General features: G+C 31.5%; 1 protein-coding gene across 1 annotated transcript in view; it reads right to left on the reverse strand.

Moving 5' to 3' along the window:
* Positions 1-890: 890 nt before the first annotated feature.
* Positions 891-16,904, reverse strand: part of LOC122803809 (extracellular calcium-sensing receptor-like) — a 276,909-nt gene continuing 260,895 nt past the window's right edge. The window contains exon 5 of the mRNA XM_044073495.1: positions 891-1,801. Coding sequence (XP_043929430.1) covers positions 891-1,801 — 911 coding nt within the window. The remainder of the gene's footprint in view (positions 1,802-16,904) is intronic.

Consider the following 16,904-nt stretch of genomic DNA (forward strand, 5'->3'; position numbering starts at 1 on the left):
TTACACTTGAGGGAGAATCAGACTGTATTAACCATTGTTACTCTTTTGAAGCTGAAGTCAATGCATTTTAGGATTATAAATAATTTTAGAAGTGGTGAGAAGTCAAACATTGATAACAGTCAACAGTATTTGGGATGGATAAGGCAGTTTCTTTTCATATCAGTAAAGGGTTCTTCTTGTGTATTTATGTGTAAAAACAGAGCGAGGCAATAGTAGCTATGAACAAAATTGGTTACAAAAGGGATACGAATGAAAACAATAGAATGATAAAGATAATGTGATTTATTGGCATGAACCTTTCTGCAGGGGTTACAGCAGATTAAGCTCCCAGTGGAATGTTCTAATAGCCAGTGAAAAGCAATTGATTAGGCTTAATTAACATCAGTGGTTGTATAATTTATAATCACCTTTTTTCAGAACTTTTAAAATGCTATGCATATTGAAAGCAAAACTAGAAGACCTCTGCAAAAATAAACAAATGAATCATGTTTGGCTATGAAGAATAACTATTCCTATTGGGCAAACTGTCAACATTCTCTGACTCCAATCAAAGTACGGCACATTGAATTTACCTAGCTCCCACATTTTCCTGCATGTGACTTAAATTTTACAACAAAAGATTAAACCCACCTCCTTCTCAAGCACTTGCTACAGCAAGCAACAGCACTGTGACTATGTCTATGTAATACAGGTTTACATTTCTGTGTTCCGTCTATTGTTTCAACCTTGAGTGACAGCTATTTAAGCACCATTATCAGCCATTTAAAAAAAATAGTAGAACAGACCAACAATTTTCAACATTAAAGTTTTCAAAAATATTCAAGAGTTAAGGACCACAAATGTGTCTCCCTTTGTGTAGTTCAGATTACAGTCACAAATATTTTATTTTTTCAACTCTTAAATGCACCCTTCCCCATTAGGTAGTCTTTGGTGTTCATATCTGGCCTAAACAGTATAATGTAACACTTCAGAGTAAATATACAAAGCAGCAATCCTGCTCCAGAGGATATAATAGCAAATATTTCCACAGCTACCATATACTTCCCCTGTGTGCTCAAATATGCTGGAATGAATGAGATCCACACACTAACAAATACCAGCATACTGAATGTGATAAATTTTGCTTCATTAAAGCTGTCTGGGAGTTTTCTGGACAGAAATGCAACTACAAGGCTTACAATGGCTAAAAGCCCCATGTAAGACAGCATAAACCAAAATGCTGCAGGTGAGCCTTCATTACACTCTATAATGAGCTTGCCTGTTACAGAGGTTGCATTTTCATCTTGAAAAGGAGGAGAGACAATTAACCAAGAAACACATATTACTATTTGAACAGATATACACAACATAACAACACTTTTTGGTAGTCTGGGTCCTGTGTATTTGTGCAGGTTGCTGTTTGGCTTGCTAGCATTGAAGGCAATAACCACAACAACAGTTTTGGCTAAGATGCAAGAGATAGACAATGTAAAAATGATGCCAAATGCACATTGACGAAGCATACATGTCACATGTGTAGGGTGGCCTATGAAAATAAATGAACAAAGGAAACACAGCATGAGACTGAATAAAAGCAAATAGCTAAGCTCCCTGTTGTTGGCTCTGACAACAGGTGTGTGACGCCACTTTATAAAAATTGTTAAGACAGCAGTAGTGGTTATTTCCAAAAATGTGGAAACTACTGTTAGCTCTACAGCAAGTGTTTCATTATAGGATAGGAATTCAGTTACTTTCTTGAAGCACTTGTCCTGTCTCTTGTTGGGCCAACCATCTTTAAGGCACTTCACACATGCAACAGAGTCTAAAAAGAATGCAAGAATGGAAAAAAAAAGTTTAAATGTATACCACATGTTTTATTATATGCACTTTTAAGTGAAACACTGTTTTACTCGCATATAACAGGCAACTAAATTTGATCAAACAAGTCTTTCCTTCAGTGAAACATGCAGATATGGAAGAAATGTTGGACCACTTTTACAATGACTTTTATTTAGAAAATCATATGCATTGCATAATAAAGAATTGATTTTTAATGAAAATATAAATATTGCATTGTTGGGTATAATATAATTTTAAATGTAAAAATAACTCATCATGGACTAACAGAGGTAATAAACTAAAAGAAAAAATAATAAAGCACTAGGATTATATGGCACAGTTGAAGAAATGCATAAATTTACTCATGTAGAAGTTAAGCTATTAATCTGTTATTAGCTACATTTACTTTGTTAGTTTGATTTAAACAAAAAATGTATTACAGAAACAGAACTGAGCTATGATGGTTTTAAACCTATATACTTTATATACCCATGATCAGTAATAAATATTGAAAACATTCATGACAATATTAACAAAAATTGAAGCCATTTATTTCCAACCATTATGATTTGCGTTTTCTACAAAAAAAAAAAAAAAAAACTCAACATTAGTTAAAAAGTTGTGTGCATGATAGACTTTGCAAATATAAAGATAAAGATTTTGCTGGGATTTCTTTTTTGATGCCATACAGGTAGTAAAATTAACCAGGAATAGTACATAATATATTTTATAATATACTCATACATGCTTTATAGAATAACAATGCAAAAAAGGAAAAACAAAGTTGTCTGTAATCTCTATCACCATTTGCAATAGTAATAGAGCCATTAGTTAAAACAGTCATTAAAGGAAAGAAAGTGTTATACTATATGTAATAATATATAGGAAAAATATATACATTTGAAGAAGAATTTTAGCAGATTCAAATGGAAGTTAAAAAATGTTCAACATAGAAAGTTTATTGAAGTCACTTAAAATAATATTACATCTAACTGTAGTAACAAAAATAGTATATTAGCAATTAAATGGCAACATTAAAGATTTAGCATAGTCAGCCTATCATCACTGAAGGAACTGTACTGAATTACAGTATTTAGGTGACTTTAGAAACGTATTTAGGTGACTTTAGAAAATATCATTAGGCCTTAACTTTAATAAATATTATGGCATTCAACACAGTATAAATGAAATAATATAAAGTTTGATTAATTGATATTTATTTGATCCGATTATTAAATACATTCATTTCACTACCAAAATATTATCAATAGTGCAAGGCATTTTATTAATACCAATATAAGGACAAATTAAAAAGGTCTATATCATAACATCGAAGTTTCACAACTTTGAATGTTATAATATCCAACCCAAAACCTCGAAGACTGACAACAACAAAGTCGTGGAACATCAAATTCTTTCCCAGGGAAAGAATTCAGTGGGCCATTTTCGTGTCTTTGCTATTTCCTGCACTGTGGTGCGATCTCGGAGTTGGTATATTTAAGTGGGGAGTGTGGGGGAAATAGTTTGTAGTGTTTGTGTGTTACATGTTTTGTGCTGGAACAGAGATTTTTTTACCAGGGAAAAAAAATCACTGTTCTCAGTCTTCGGGGTTTTTAGCTTTCATGGTTTTGGGTTCGATATTATAACATTCGAAGTTTTGAAACTTCAATGTTGTGATATAGACCCAATTAAAAAATAAACAAAAATGTTTTATTTTTATGGCATCCTGATAATGTTAGGATTGATCCAGATAAAACAAAGTTCTCTTTGCAAATTGATTAGAATGCAAAAATAAAGGAAGTATTGGATTTCTACATACTGACAAGTATGCAATAGCATCTTTAATTAAAGCACTATTTTCTCAGATGCATCAGTCATATAAACCTGCATAGAATACATTAAATTTAAATATTATCTTTACCTCTAACTTGATGATAAATAAAGCATGGTTATTGAGGGTCTATATTAAATGTTCGAACATCCAAAATGTCGAACATTACATAGTTGAGACCAAATGTTCGACATATGGATGTTCAAACATCAAATAAAAAAAAAGTAAATAAAGAAAAAAACACTTTAACAGTGTAGGCAGAGGGGCAAGCCCCCCTGCACCCCCCACACCCCCTACTTAAATATACCTACTCCGAGACCGGACTCCGGCGCCATTGGAAGTCTATCTTCGAACATTCAAAATTTTGAACTTTTGGTCTTAACCATGTAATGTTCAAAATTTTGAGCATTTGAAGATTTGTCAGGTACCCGTTATTGATAATCTCAAAAATAATGACAGTCTTAATTATTTCCTTTTTGCCATTATCACAGGTAAGTCCTAAGTTTTAAATAAATGAACAGAACATTGAATCACTTCAAAGCAATTAAAAGTAAATACTTTTTGATGCCACCAATACAAAATAATACAAGGCTGATGGTTGTTGTTGTCTTTCGGCTTTTCCCAGTTAGGGGTTGCCACAGCGGAACTCCGGCCCACTAATGATTGGCAGTAGATTTTCACGAACGCAGAGGTGCCAGCTTGATGTTCAACCTTCAGTGAAGGCATGCTCATTTACGCATGTCTTTCAAATGCCCACCCAACCGCAGGGAGGACATGCAGACTCCACATAGAAGGCACTCCCCGCACTCCAGCCAAGAATCGAACAGGAGAACCTCTTGCTGTGAGGCAACAATGCTACCACTGCACCACCGCGGAATAATACAAGGCTGATGGTACTAGTACAAAATATGATAGGTGACCAAAACGTATTCAAAATCACATGGTAAAAACCCTAGCCACTTCCTTCCTCATTATATTAAATTGAATAATTAAATGTTAAATAAAATATCATCTAATATAGTTAATTATGAATCTCAGAAGGATGAAACTTTCAACGTATTCTTTCCCTGTTCTTTGAATTCCTTCATTATATTTACTGCATGTTATTTACTGTAGATATTTAGTAGAGATCAAAAAGAAGATATAGGATTTAATTAAAATGTTAGACATGTATTACCATGTTTTAATATCATGTAAAGATAAGTTATTCTTTATTTTTTTTAATCTAAGTGTGACATTTTTGATTGACACTGCATATTATTTTCTTGTATATTTTAATAAAATGTATTAAAAGCAAGCAAATAAATTTAAAGTGGTATGTCCTAAATTAAAAAAAAAACTTTTTGACAAGGGCTGCCATTTGCAGGTCTGTATAACCACATGTCATTATGCAAGTTTTAGGGGTTCAACTGTTAAAGAAAAATCAGTAACTGCTCTATAAACTAAATAATTTTAAAATGGTCGATTCTTAAAATTGTCAAGTGAGTATTTCAGGTTGCCTAAACAGAATCATAAAAACAGTCAAAATTAGCTTCATTTTGCAACTGTAAAAATTTAATTAATACATCATTTAAGATTTTACATATGATATGCTAATTAAAAATGTATCCAGATATTTCCCCTTTTCCACTGCAACTGCCTACTGATGACAATGATAGTTGTATAAATACTACAATACTACAATACTAAAGTCTCTAGTAAATTTATTTTTGTCTCTATGTTTAGACCTTAACAAATGTCATACCTTTTTGTCCTCATTAGGACTTAGCTGAATTTATTAGTTCTTGTCCTAGAATTTCATCCTGCTGAACATTCACAGACTGGCTTGTCCCATCTCCCTTACTTTAGGCTGAATAATTACCTTGGAGTAGGCAAGACAAGTAGTTAACAACAAATATAAGGCAGTGGAAGTCAAAAGCTCACTGCTTTGGTAATAGCTTATTGGAAGAATTTCTATATAGTATTTCATTCTTTAGTAGGACAGAGGATGGGAATTTTAATGAAATACACTAATCTTCTTTTTTCAAAAGTTGTAGGTCATAACACAATAAATTAAATATACATATTTTACCAATGGTCTTTCCTGGTTGCACACAAAGCATTTTTTTTACTGAAATGATTTTTATTTTGATGAAATAACACAATAATTTAATATATTCATAACATTCAATAACTATTTACAGTATGTACATTCAGCCTGACAAAAAGGATTCAAATAAAATCATTTGTAGTTAAATAATAAGTTAATATATACACTATGATAGTTAGGAAGAGTTTGGTTCCATCTGTAGGATATCAATCAAATTCAAAACTTTCCTCTGTGGTCTATTAACCAATGGCTTAGGAAAAGTTCTTAACTCTTTGGTTCTTTTCTCCATTAGTATGCATTTCTTCAGTGATGATAGGGATTCCTCCATTGTGGGTGGTACATTAGAGTTCCATCTTCTAGTTATACATTTTCTGGCTATTGCTAACATTGTCCACCGCAAATACAGATCATCTTTCTTCATATTATTACTATTAACAACATTCAATAAAATTAAGGACATTATCAAAGCAAATATATCAGTATAGATAGCTTGAAGAAATTTGCTAATCTCATTCCAATATGGTTTAATATTAGTACAGTCATAAAAATATGAGACTAGTTAGCATTAGTGGACAGATGACATCTCCAACATAACTTGCAGTTTGAAGGATTCATTTTTGAGAGTTTTTCAGGTGTCAAAAAGGATATGTGTAGAAATTTCCAATGAAAACTCCTCCAGAATTGTGAGTAAGAGGTTAGTTTAACTGAAAATAAAATGTTGTTTCATCTTCCATTGATAATGATACTTGAAACCCTTTAGTTAGGTATTGCCAGTAAGAATCTTTAGGAGCTGTCTTATAGACAATTAAAATGTTATATAGATATGATAACTCATTCTTAACATTGATATTATTATATAGAATTCCAAAAATCCAGTTTATAATTTTTGGTACATTTTTTAAAGATGAGTTATGTATTATTCTACACAGATCCTTAGTGTATGCTGTGACACGCTGAAGAACCAACCAGTCATTAGGGGATAGGCCATAGGTTGACAATATACTTTGTGTGTTCAAAGCTTGTTGGTTTTCAATACATTACAACCAACAAAATAGATTATTTTCCCATAAAACAAAAATCTCTATGTGTTTTATCAGGGAAATCCCTTGTAATAGTAAATGGTATTAAACATCTATGCCACAGTTTTATATCTAAATTTGTGTTAATGAATTTTCTAAACACATCAAAAGTATTGTTTATTAGTGTTAGTTTAGTTAATGTTATTGTACTATACCGTACATTTAAACTTAAATAGTGCCATATCTTATCTTTGTCAGTTACCAAAGCATTCTTTGATACACAATTTTCATTCATTAGTATAATGGAGTGTAACTGTTTCTAGTTGGAAGAGTATCTAGGATTTCTCCAATTCATCACTATTTTAATTATAGATGCCTTTATATAAGTTTCAATCTTTGAGAATTTTAACCCCCCTTGTTCCCATTTTCTGATATGATGAGAATATGCCACTCTAATTATTTTGGGGTACCATAGGAATTTCATCAGAATTTAAGTGATTTCTTTAAGGATTTTCTTTCCTGGTGGAAGTATAAGGGCTTGTGCTCTATATAATATTTTAGGTAACAAAACCATTTTATCAGTTGTAACCTATCATCAAATGTTATAAACAAATGATTCCATTTGCTTATTAATGTTTTGATTAAGCTTATGGCTTTAGCATAGTTAAGCTGTAAGGTTTCCTCTATATTCTTGCCTAGGGCTATTCCTAAATAGTCTAGAGTTGAAACTTCGCTTCCAATAATATGATTAACTTGAACCTGCCTGTTCTTTTTTTATTTAATAATAAATATTTTGATTTAGATTTGTTGAAGGAGAGTCCTGAGATTTTTTGGAAATATGTTGTTACTATATCCACTTCACCTAACACTTCCTTAGAGTTGGTTAAGGTAAGTAAGACATCATCAGCAAACATCATTATTTTAGAAATATATCAGTTATATATATATTTATACCTCTTATCTTTGGGTTATTATGTATTAAAATGGCAAGTATTTCTATGGCCGAAGCAAATAGAATAGGGAACATGGGACATCCTTGTCTAGTACCTCTAGTGATTTGGATTGCTTTGGAAGTAAAGGGACCTAATTTGACATATGCTAGATCATTTTCATAAAGTTTTCTTTATCATTGTTCTAAAAAAGGGGGGAATGAAATAACTGTAAGACTTTAAATAAATAAATAACCCCAATTTAAGAACTCAAAGGCCTTTTGAATATCTAGACCTATTATCAATGCTTCATAGTTTCCTGTATTGATGCAATCTATCAGAGTTAATACTCTTTTAATATTATTCTGTGTATGCGTGTTATGTATGAAACCAGTTTGGTCTTCATTAATTTTTTAGATATGGGTATTTTCAATCTATTAACCATAATTGACATAAATAGTTTATAATCATTATTCAACAAAGAAATTGGTCTATATGAGTTGCAATGATTAGGGTCTTTATTCTCTTTTAATATAGGAGAAATTAGAGAATATCTCCAAGAAGTAGGAATATTTGTTAATGTTTGAACTTCAAACAAGGTTTTATGTAGGAGAGAGATTATAGAAGAAGGAAACAATCTATAAATTTCAATAATTAAGCCATCTATTCTAGGTGCTTTATTAGACTTACTTCCTTTAATCCCATCTATAATTTCCTTTTGAGAAATAGGTTTTTGTAGATCTAACTTAAGTTCCACAGGAATTCTTGTTATGTTGGGAACTATATTCTCTAACTTCTCACATTCATTTGTACTTATTTTATCTTTACGATGCTCTGCATAATGATATTAAAAGCCTCCAGAATGTCCCCTATGTCCGAGACTTTTTTCTTTTTCTCTTCATGAAAAATACTGTCAATGTTATTAATTTTTGATTGTATCTTAACTTTCATAGATAGGATATGAAGATGCTTAGGAGAGGTAGCATAAGAATTTAATTGTTATTTTTCCATAGCAAAATTAGTTTTATGGGATAATATTTCATTGTATTTCTTATTTGCTTTTTCTATTTTCCTCTTATTATCTGTAGCAATTAAGTTTTTATTAGATTTAAAAGATAATATTTGAGTTTGGAGTTGCTGTAACTCTGAGTCCCATTCTTTAATTTTATTTTTGTACTATCTTATGGTTTTTCCATATAAATAGGCCTTAAGAGAATCCCAAAGCATAATTTTGTTTGCTTCGGGTTTATAATTAATCTCTAAGAAAAGCTGAAGTTCAGAAGTTATCCAAGATTTAAAGTCTTTAATTTTTTGTGATATATGAAGGAATCCTTGAAGTAATAACTAATTGACTGAATTCCAAGTGTATTGTTAACAACATGGAATTATGATCTGAAAAGGGACAAGGTTGTATTGAAAAATTTAAGGTTTTAGAATAAAGATCTTGTGAGATATAAATTTTATCTATTCTACTTTGGGTACCATGTCTATAGTCTGGTGTGAGAATAGTAAAGAATTTGGTCCCAAAGCATTAAAGATATCTTTTAATTTAAACATTTCTGTCCATTTTCTTAACTGTTTGGCTGATGACAATAGTCTAGGAGATTTCCTATTGGTAGTTTCTGTAATATCTGTGATACAATTGAAACCACATCCTAGTATAATATTACTTTTAGAAGTAGTTGTAATAAAGTCTAAGTGTTTCTTAGCTAATCCAACCCCCGTACCCGGGAACCAGTATAAATTAACCAGGGTCCAAATTCTATTATTAAACTTAAGTATAACTAAGGCCATGAGTCCATCATTATCTACATGTTTGTAAATGATTTTGGGATTTAAGAAAATCTTTTTCCATAGAATTGTTACTCCTCTGGTCTTATTTTTATAAGAAGATTGAGCAAGTATTGTGTATTCCTAAGGGTCCCACATAAATGTTTCATTTATTTTAAAGTGTGTCTCTTGGAGAAAAACTACTTGAGCCTTGTTTAGTTTAAGATACCTTAGTAGGTTGGCTATCTTATATGGGTTGTTTAAGCCATTAGTATTTAAGGATATCAAAGTTAAATCTATATCAGAATTCTTTAAAGATAACAAATAATAAAGGAATTTGTATTAATAGAATCCTGTATACATAATACTCTTCCTGAATAGACACTAGTATATCAATTGTTGTATTTCTATTTATCTCAATCCAAACAACTTTCCCCATGAAAAATAAAAGTAAAACAATTGTGTCAGGGATTTTGAAACTAGAAAAAAGGTAAATAACAAAAAATTAGCATGTTTAACTCTGATATAAACTTTAACACACCCTATAAATGAAATGAGATACATTCCTAGTCTAGCAAACAAAACTAAATCTGCTAGACTACCTATCCCAACCATCAACCTTTGTTGGTTCGAGCCCATGAAAACAAAATAAAAAATGGAGAATATATTATAAATTAAGAGAAACATAGTAGTGTTAAACAACTAATCAGATATTAATTTCAGTTAGGTTTTAGAGATGAGTTACATACACTATTATTAGAAACATTAAACATTTATACAGTAATTATTCACTAAGGAAGCAAGAGATATATTAGGATATATATAATATGAATTGAGTGTTTAATAGAATAAGGAAACATTAGCTTTATTAACAATCTAAATGATTACCCAAAATACCTAAGCATGTCATCTGTATTAGTTCTAATAAAAACTTCAAAATGGCAGAAGAAATCAAAGAATCTTTTAGCATTTGTATTTATTTGCCCTCTGAATAAATCTTATCAAGACAAACTCCCACTAAATAAAAACTTCACGAGAATTGGGTGTTAGCACATAGTGAGCGTGCGTCATTCCCAAAAGATGTTAACATAGATTTTTAGAAATATTCCATAAGACATATTTGTCCTTAATTAACTCCAAAACATTTGGAATAGCAGATGTTTAAATAACTGACTAAAATCAATAATAATTAACTGGCATCAGTTAAAATGACAAAAATTAGTAAAAAACATTATTTATATAAAACGTACTACAGATAACAGGTCTTAAACGTGAATGACTCAAAGTCAAAATTAAGATAGAGATAGCTGTAAATATCTACCATATTAATAAGGTAATACTGAAACTCATAACTTGTTTGTTGTGTTATCACAAATCATAGATATTACTGAGCTCTTTCCCTGTAATAAAGTGTTAATATACTAAAAGACATGACTTTATAATAACTGAAAACATGACATCTGAAATATAAATAATATCTATGAAACAATAAGGAAATCAACATGTTAAATGCAAAGTAATTATAGTCAATCAAAATTATTCATACATATATTTGCTAGGATTTAGTATGGTGTTTGAGTATCCTTACAGTTATTACCATTAGTCATAAGCATTTCCTGTAAATGTATAAGCCTATACTAAACACTTGCTAACTGCATAGGAAAGTTATTTATAAAGATCTATTTATAAAAAAAACTCCAGTATATTTACTAGAAATAGTGGCTATAATTAACTGTTTACAAGAAAAAATAACATTTCTGTATATATTTGATCACAAAATATAGTCACAATTATAAAAGTGAACCATGAATATGTTTGCAGACAGTGTAGCTCATAATTCTTAAAAGAAGCCTACTATGCTATATTAACCAATCAGAGACTTGACATTCACAATTAGGCTTGCATATACACATTAGATGTAATGTAATCTGATCTGCATGCATAGAATGCATGATGTCATGAGCCAAGAAAGAAAGCTTCACTTCTTAGATTTCAAACTGACATTTCTCTGCACAGCACGTTTCCTGACCTCACTTTAACTGTGTCACGAAGTCTGCTTATTTACAGTAACAGAATGCAAAGTTTAACTGTCAGATACTTCCAAACAGTAAAATAACATTCAATGCCAATGAGAGAGAAAACATTACTTTAACAGTGAACTCCACAGGAAACATAACTTGTAACCATTTAAAAACCTTGTGCCATAAAATATACAAGTATATAACTGTCAGAGACCCAGTTTATGTAAAAAGCTGGTAAACAGCTTTTTGTTCACACAGGTACCAATATATATTCTGAATCAATCAGAAGTTATAAATATTTTAAAAAGTAGCTAATATATACTAAATCATAGATATGCCCTGTTATCCCATGTATCCAAAGCAGTTTTGATAAATAATCTAAGTAGTGACTATGCCTGTGTAATAACTCAGAAGAACATTTAGCAGGGCAAAGGGCTATATATTATTTGAAATAAAGCATGTCATCTTAAGGTCATAAAAGCAAAGATAGCTTACTGTTCAGTTATATCACTCAATAAACCAGTAATATTATACTATTATACTAAAAGCATAAACAGTTATTTAATTTGTATATAAACAAAAAAAGTATAGAAACGAAAAAGAGAAAAAAAAGCAATAAGAAAAATATTGTCATGGCATACCTTACTTGAAGTTTTAGCAAGTATAAAACAAATTAAAGTCCAGTTGCAGTAGATGCTTTGAGAGATTTAGTGGGAACAGCAATCTTTGACTCAGTTTTTTGTTTTTTTCTTTTTAACATCAGCCCAAGAAGATTTATCAGTAACTCTCTTCAGAGATGCAGATGCCCATTCCATATCTTGAGGTAAGGAAATAATGTTATTGTTTTTAATAAAGGCAGTGGCTTCCTCCAGGGCATTAAATGATCTCATTTCATTCTGATATAGACGTTTTATTCTGGCAGGAAAGACAAGCTGAGATTTGATGTTATTCTGCTTTAACAGTTTTATTAATGGCCAAGCTTTTTTCCTCTGTTCCAAAACCGTGGTAGAATAGACATTATCAAACCTAATTGGGTTTTTGATTACATTTTAATGGACTTTTCCTCCAGGCAGATTTTAGGACCAACTGCTTGTCCAAATAAGATAGAAACTTTATGACTATTGATCTGGGAGGAGAAGAGGAGGATGTTGACACTGGCTTTCCTAAAGCTCTATGAGTCCTTTCAATACCAAAGGACAGACCCTCCTTTAAATCTAAAATCTCTGGAATCCAGGTATTCAGGAAAGAAATGATATCTTCTTCAGCTCTCTCAGGGATGCCAAAAATCCTTATATTTGGCCTTCTCTCCCTGTCATCCACTTTATTGAGAAGCCAAATGTTTTGTTTGATGAGAAAATCTTTCTGGCTTTCTTCTTCCTTCAGTCTTCCATCAAGATCATTCAGGGATGCTTTTAAGTGTGTTATTCTGGATTGATGCTGCTGTATAAGTTCCTTGAGAGAATCTGTTTGTCTCTGACAATTTTCCTTGAGGTTTTGTAAATTCTCCTTAAATCATCCATTTTTAGTGAGAGTTCTTGTAGAGCAGATGTCACAAGCTGCATTTCTTTTTTTAAAGCCATGTCATAATGATAAGTCTTTGAAGTGCTCATCTGCACAATGATATATTCTCCTTTATAATTTGACAAGAAATAACTTTCCTAAGTTCACCAAAGTTACTAATAATATAGTTTATACTTTCATCTATCAATTCTAAGTATTTTTTGCTAAAATAAAATAAGTTATTTCCTGTTTTTTATATTAGTTTCATGGAGCTCTGAAAAACTGCTGCTATCAGTTGGCCATCTTGGCTCCGCCCCTTCCACACACAAAAATGTTGATACTCTTCATTGTGGCTGACATCTTGTCTTCATTGTTACTTGCTAGTTACTTGACTCACATTCACATGTGGTTGTTTCCCTTTACCTCTCTGGACTCTACATGATATCACATGGTTCAATGATGTCAATTCAGGCATAATTAGGAAAAGAAGTACAGTACTTTTAATGGGCGGCCACGGTGGTGCAGCGGTTAGCGTTGCCGCCTCACAGCAAGAGGTTCTCCGGTTCGATTCTCAGCTGGGGTGCCTTCTGTGTGGAGTCTGCATGTCCTCCCTGTGGTCGTATGGGTTTCCTCTGGGTGCTCCGAGTTCCTCCCACATCACAAAGACATGCTGTAGGTAGATTGGACACACTAAATTGGCCCTAGGTGTGAGTGTGTATGCATGTGTGTGCCTTCTGTGGAAGGTTGGGCGCCGGGCTGGCAACTCGACACTGTAAAACTCCACTGCCAATCATGAGCGGACAGGTGATCCGCTGTGGTGACCCCTAACCGGGAAAAAGCCAGAAGAAGTACAGTACTTTCAATCCTTTGTTGCATAATATATTACAAATATTTCTTGACACTTATAAGAGTGAACTCCATGACTTATTGAGTAGTAGGGTGGCTTTCAAATATCATAATCTTTCATCTGAATAAAGACAAGCTTTAAGTAGTTTGAGGAAACAAATAATTTAAGAATTATGAAAGCTGGCAAGGGCAATGGAGTTGGCTTAATGAATACTACAGATTACACTAGAAACATTAAACTTGTCTGATACAGAATGTTATGAAGAATACTTAGCAAGTGACACTGCTAGGAGATTTTCATGCATAGATTTTTGTTTGTTTGATTTATTACATCAGGGACAAATTGAATATGTTTTATTCTAGTTTTTAAAAGTGAATTTTCCAAAAATCCATAAAGGTATCACAACACCTTCTAAACTTATTGTGGCAGTTAGTAAGACTGAGGCAATTTCATTTTATTTGCTCTCTGTACTTAAATTGTACAAGAATATAATTTCTTAAATGTTAAATAAATAAATAAATTCTATCTTAAACATTCATCTTTTTTATATGACATTTTGAATGAATATGAATTTACTGGCAAGAGGACCATGTTTATGACATTAAATGTAACTTCATTGTACACTTGTATTATTCAAGAAGCAGGAATAGAATATTTTACAAAATACTTGACCAGATTACTGAGTTTTGAGAATGCTTTCATCAATACAATATGTAATTTGCCTGAATTAGTTTTGGAAAATAGTATTTTTTCCAATGACAGCTATTACAGACAAAAGAAAGGTGTTGTGAGTGGCAACAGCTTTTTGCCAGTTTTAGCTGGTGGGAGTATAAAGCACTCAACAGTCCATTTCTTTTTTTTTTCAAAGGTTTCCATCTATAAGCATTATATTGATCATTTAATGTTTTGGTGAAATGCATCATTTGAAGAGTTTAAACATATTTTTGCAGATTTAAACATTAGTACAAACTTCTTAATTTTTATTATAGGTACCCAAATCAACTAAGTACAGTTTTTAGCTTGATCTATTTATACTGACAAAGAAAATAGGTACTTTCATAGTAACACCTATAGGAAAAACATACTTGTCAATAACTATCTGTTTCTTAACAGTCAGCACCCTTTTTCATAACATTTAACATCGTCAGGGACAAGTCATAAGACTGATTCACCTTACTGGTGATAAAGTTTTTGATGATGAAATTAAACATTTAAGAACATTGTTTGCGGAAAGAGGGTACAAGCTTGAATTTCTGGAAAGTTTGACTTCAGAAGCTAGACAAAACAAGCTGACTAAATTTCAACTGATTCTGAAAAGTGGATTTAAAGTTAACCAGAAAAATCTTCTAAGAATTATTTTTCCAGAGCTTTCCCATTACCTATTTCATTAGAGTTAAGGGGGATAAAAACACTGTAAATGATAATTGGAAAATATTGTTGGGAAATAGAGAACTTGCTGATATTATTGGTGCAGAACCTGCATCTATAAGAAAACTAACAGTATCTGGACATTTTCCAAAGGTTCGCAATGTGTTACTGACATCTCTTTGAATTCTTTGGGAAATTTTTGCTATCAGCATTGTAAATATTGTAGATTTATTTGCAAAGGTTCCAATGTAATCCTGAAGTATATAGGTAAACAGTACTGGGCAAAAAACAGATATGAAGTGCGAATCTATAAAGATTGTTTACTTGGCAACTTGTGAATTCTGTGAGGACTTCTATTTAGGTAAATCTACTAGGAAGTTCTCGCGTAGGATTTACGAACATGTTGTGGCATCAAAAATAAGGAATTTAGTAATGCCTTAGCCAAACATACTAATATTTGCAATAGTTTCAGGAGGTTTTTATCTTATAATCCAAAAAAGAGAAGCACCACGGATCCACAGGCACAAAGGTTTAATAAATAACAGGAACCAGCACAAAAAAAATGAAATATTGACAGGACACAGTAAAAATCATTAACGTTCTATAAAATATCGTTTTCGTCATCAACTTCATCAGATAGCTGTTAACTTTCAATCAGTCCCTTTACTTTATAGGGCTGCCAATTGATTATCATCCAATGAAATGTGAAATTCAGTTAAACAAATGTATAAATATTTTTACATTAAAAAATGTGTCTTAAAATATATGAATACAGAATATATAATATATGATCTATTTAATATATCTAATTGAATTTCACATTTCATTGGATGATAATCAATTGCCAGCCCTATAAAGTAAAGGGACTGATTGAAAGTTAACAGCTATCTGACGAAGTTGATGACGAAAATTATATTTTATAGAACGTTAATGATTTTTACTGTGTCCTGTCTATATTTCATTTTTTTTTTTGTGTGCTGGTTCCTGTTATTTATTAAACCTTTGTGCCTGTGGATCCGTTGTGCTTCTCTTTTTTGGATTACAAGTTTTGGTTTGAGCACCATCCATTTGTTCAACAGGTTTTTATCTTAGATTATATCACAGAAATATTTGTGGAAATACTAACAATATTCTAGAATGTAAGGAAGATGTTGTTATCAGCGGACAGAATGCCAGGTCTAAATGATTGCATTAATGTTAAATGCTTATTAAAAGCCCAAATAGTTTAAATTAATTTTCGCTAAGTATGATTTTATTAGTAGAATTTTAACATTTATTTTACTATTTTTTATCACCACTATAGTAATTTTAGATATATTTTCAAGACTGTATTAACAATTAACAAATAACCAAAGAGATTTCCTGTGTCAACTATAAAGACACTACATGTGGTCTTTCCTTCTCTTTCTATGTATTTTTTTTTTTTTCAGTGTTTTACATTTCAAAAGCCTGTTATTTCTGTTTGGGTTTTCTTTGCATTTTAATAACATTAATATGATTGGGTGACCAGAAATATCATGTTGGATATTCTGAATCTACCTTTCACTAAATGCTGTTAAACTACATTCAACAATTTGAAGCAGCTAGTGTCTGAAACATGTGCACAATCAAATATAAGCTTTCTTACTGAGGACAAATGGTCTCACATTTCCATGTAGAGGAGAACCCAATGTCTCTCAATAGGTAAAATAACTTTGAGATATGTACACTCA

Source organism: Protopterus annectens, chromosome 6.part0 (genome assembly GCF_019279795.1).
Source record: "Protopterus annectens isolate FY-2018-M chromosome 6.part0, PAN1.0, whole genome shotgun sequence".
In the NCBI taxonomy this organism is placed as follows: Eukaryota; Metazoa; Chordata; order Ceratodontiformes; family Protopteridae; genus Protopterus; species Protopterus annectens.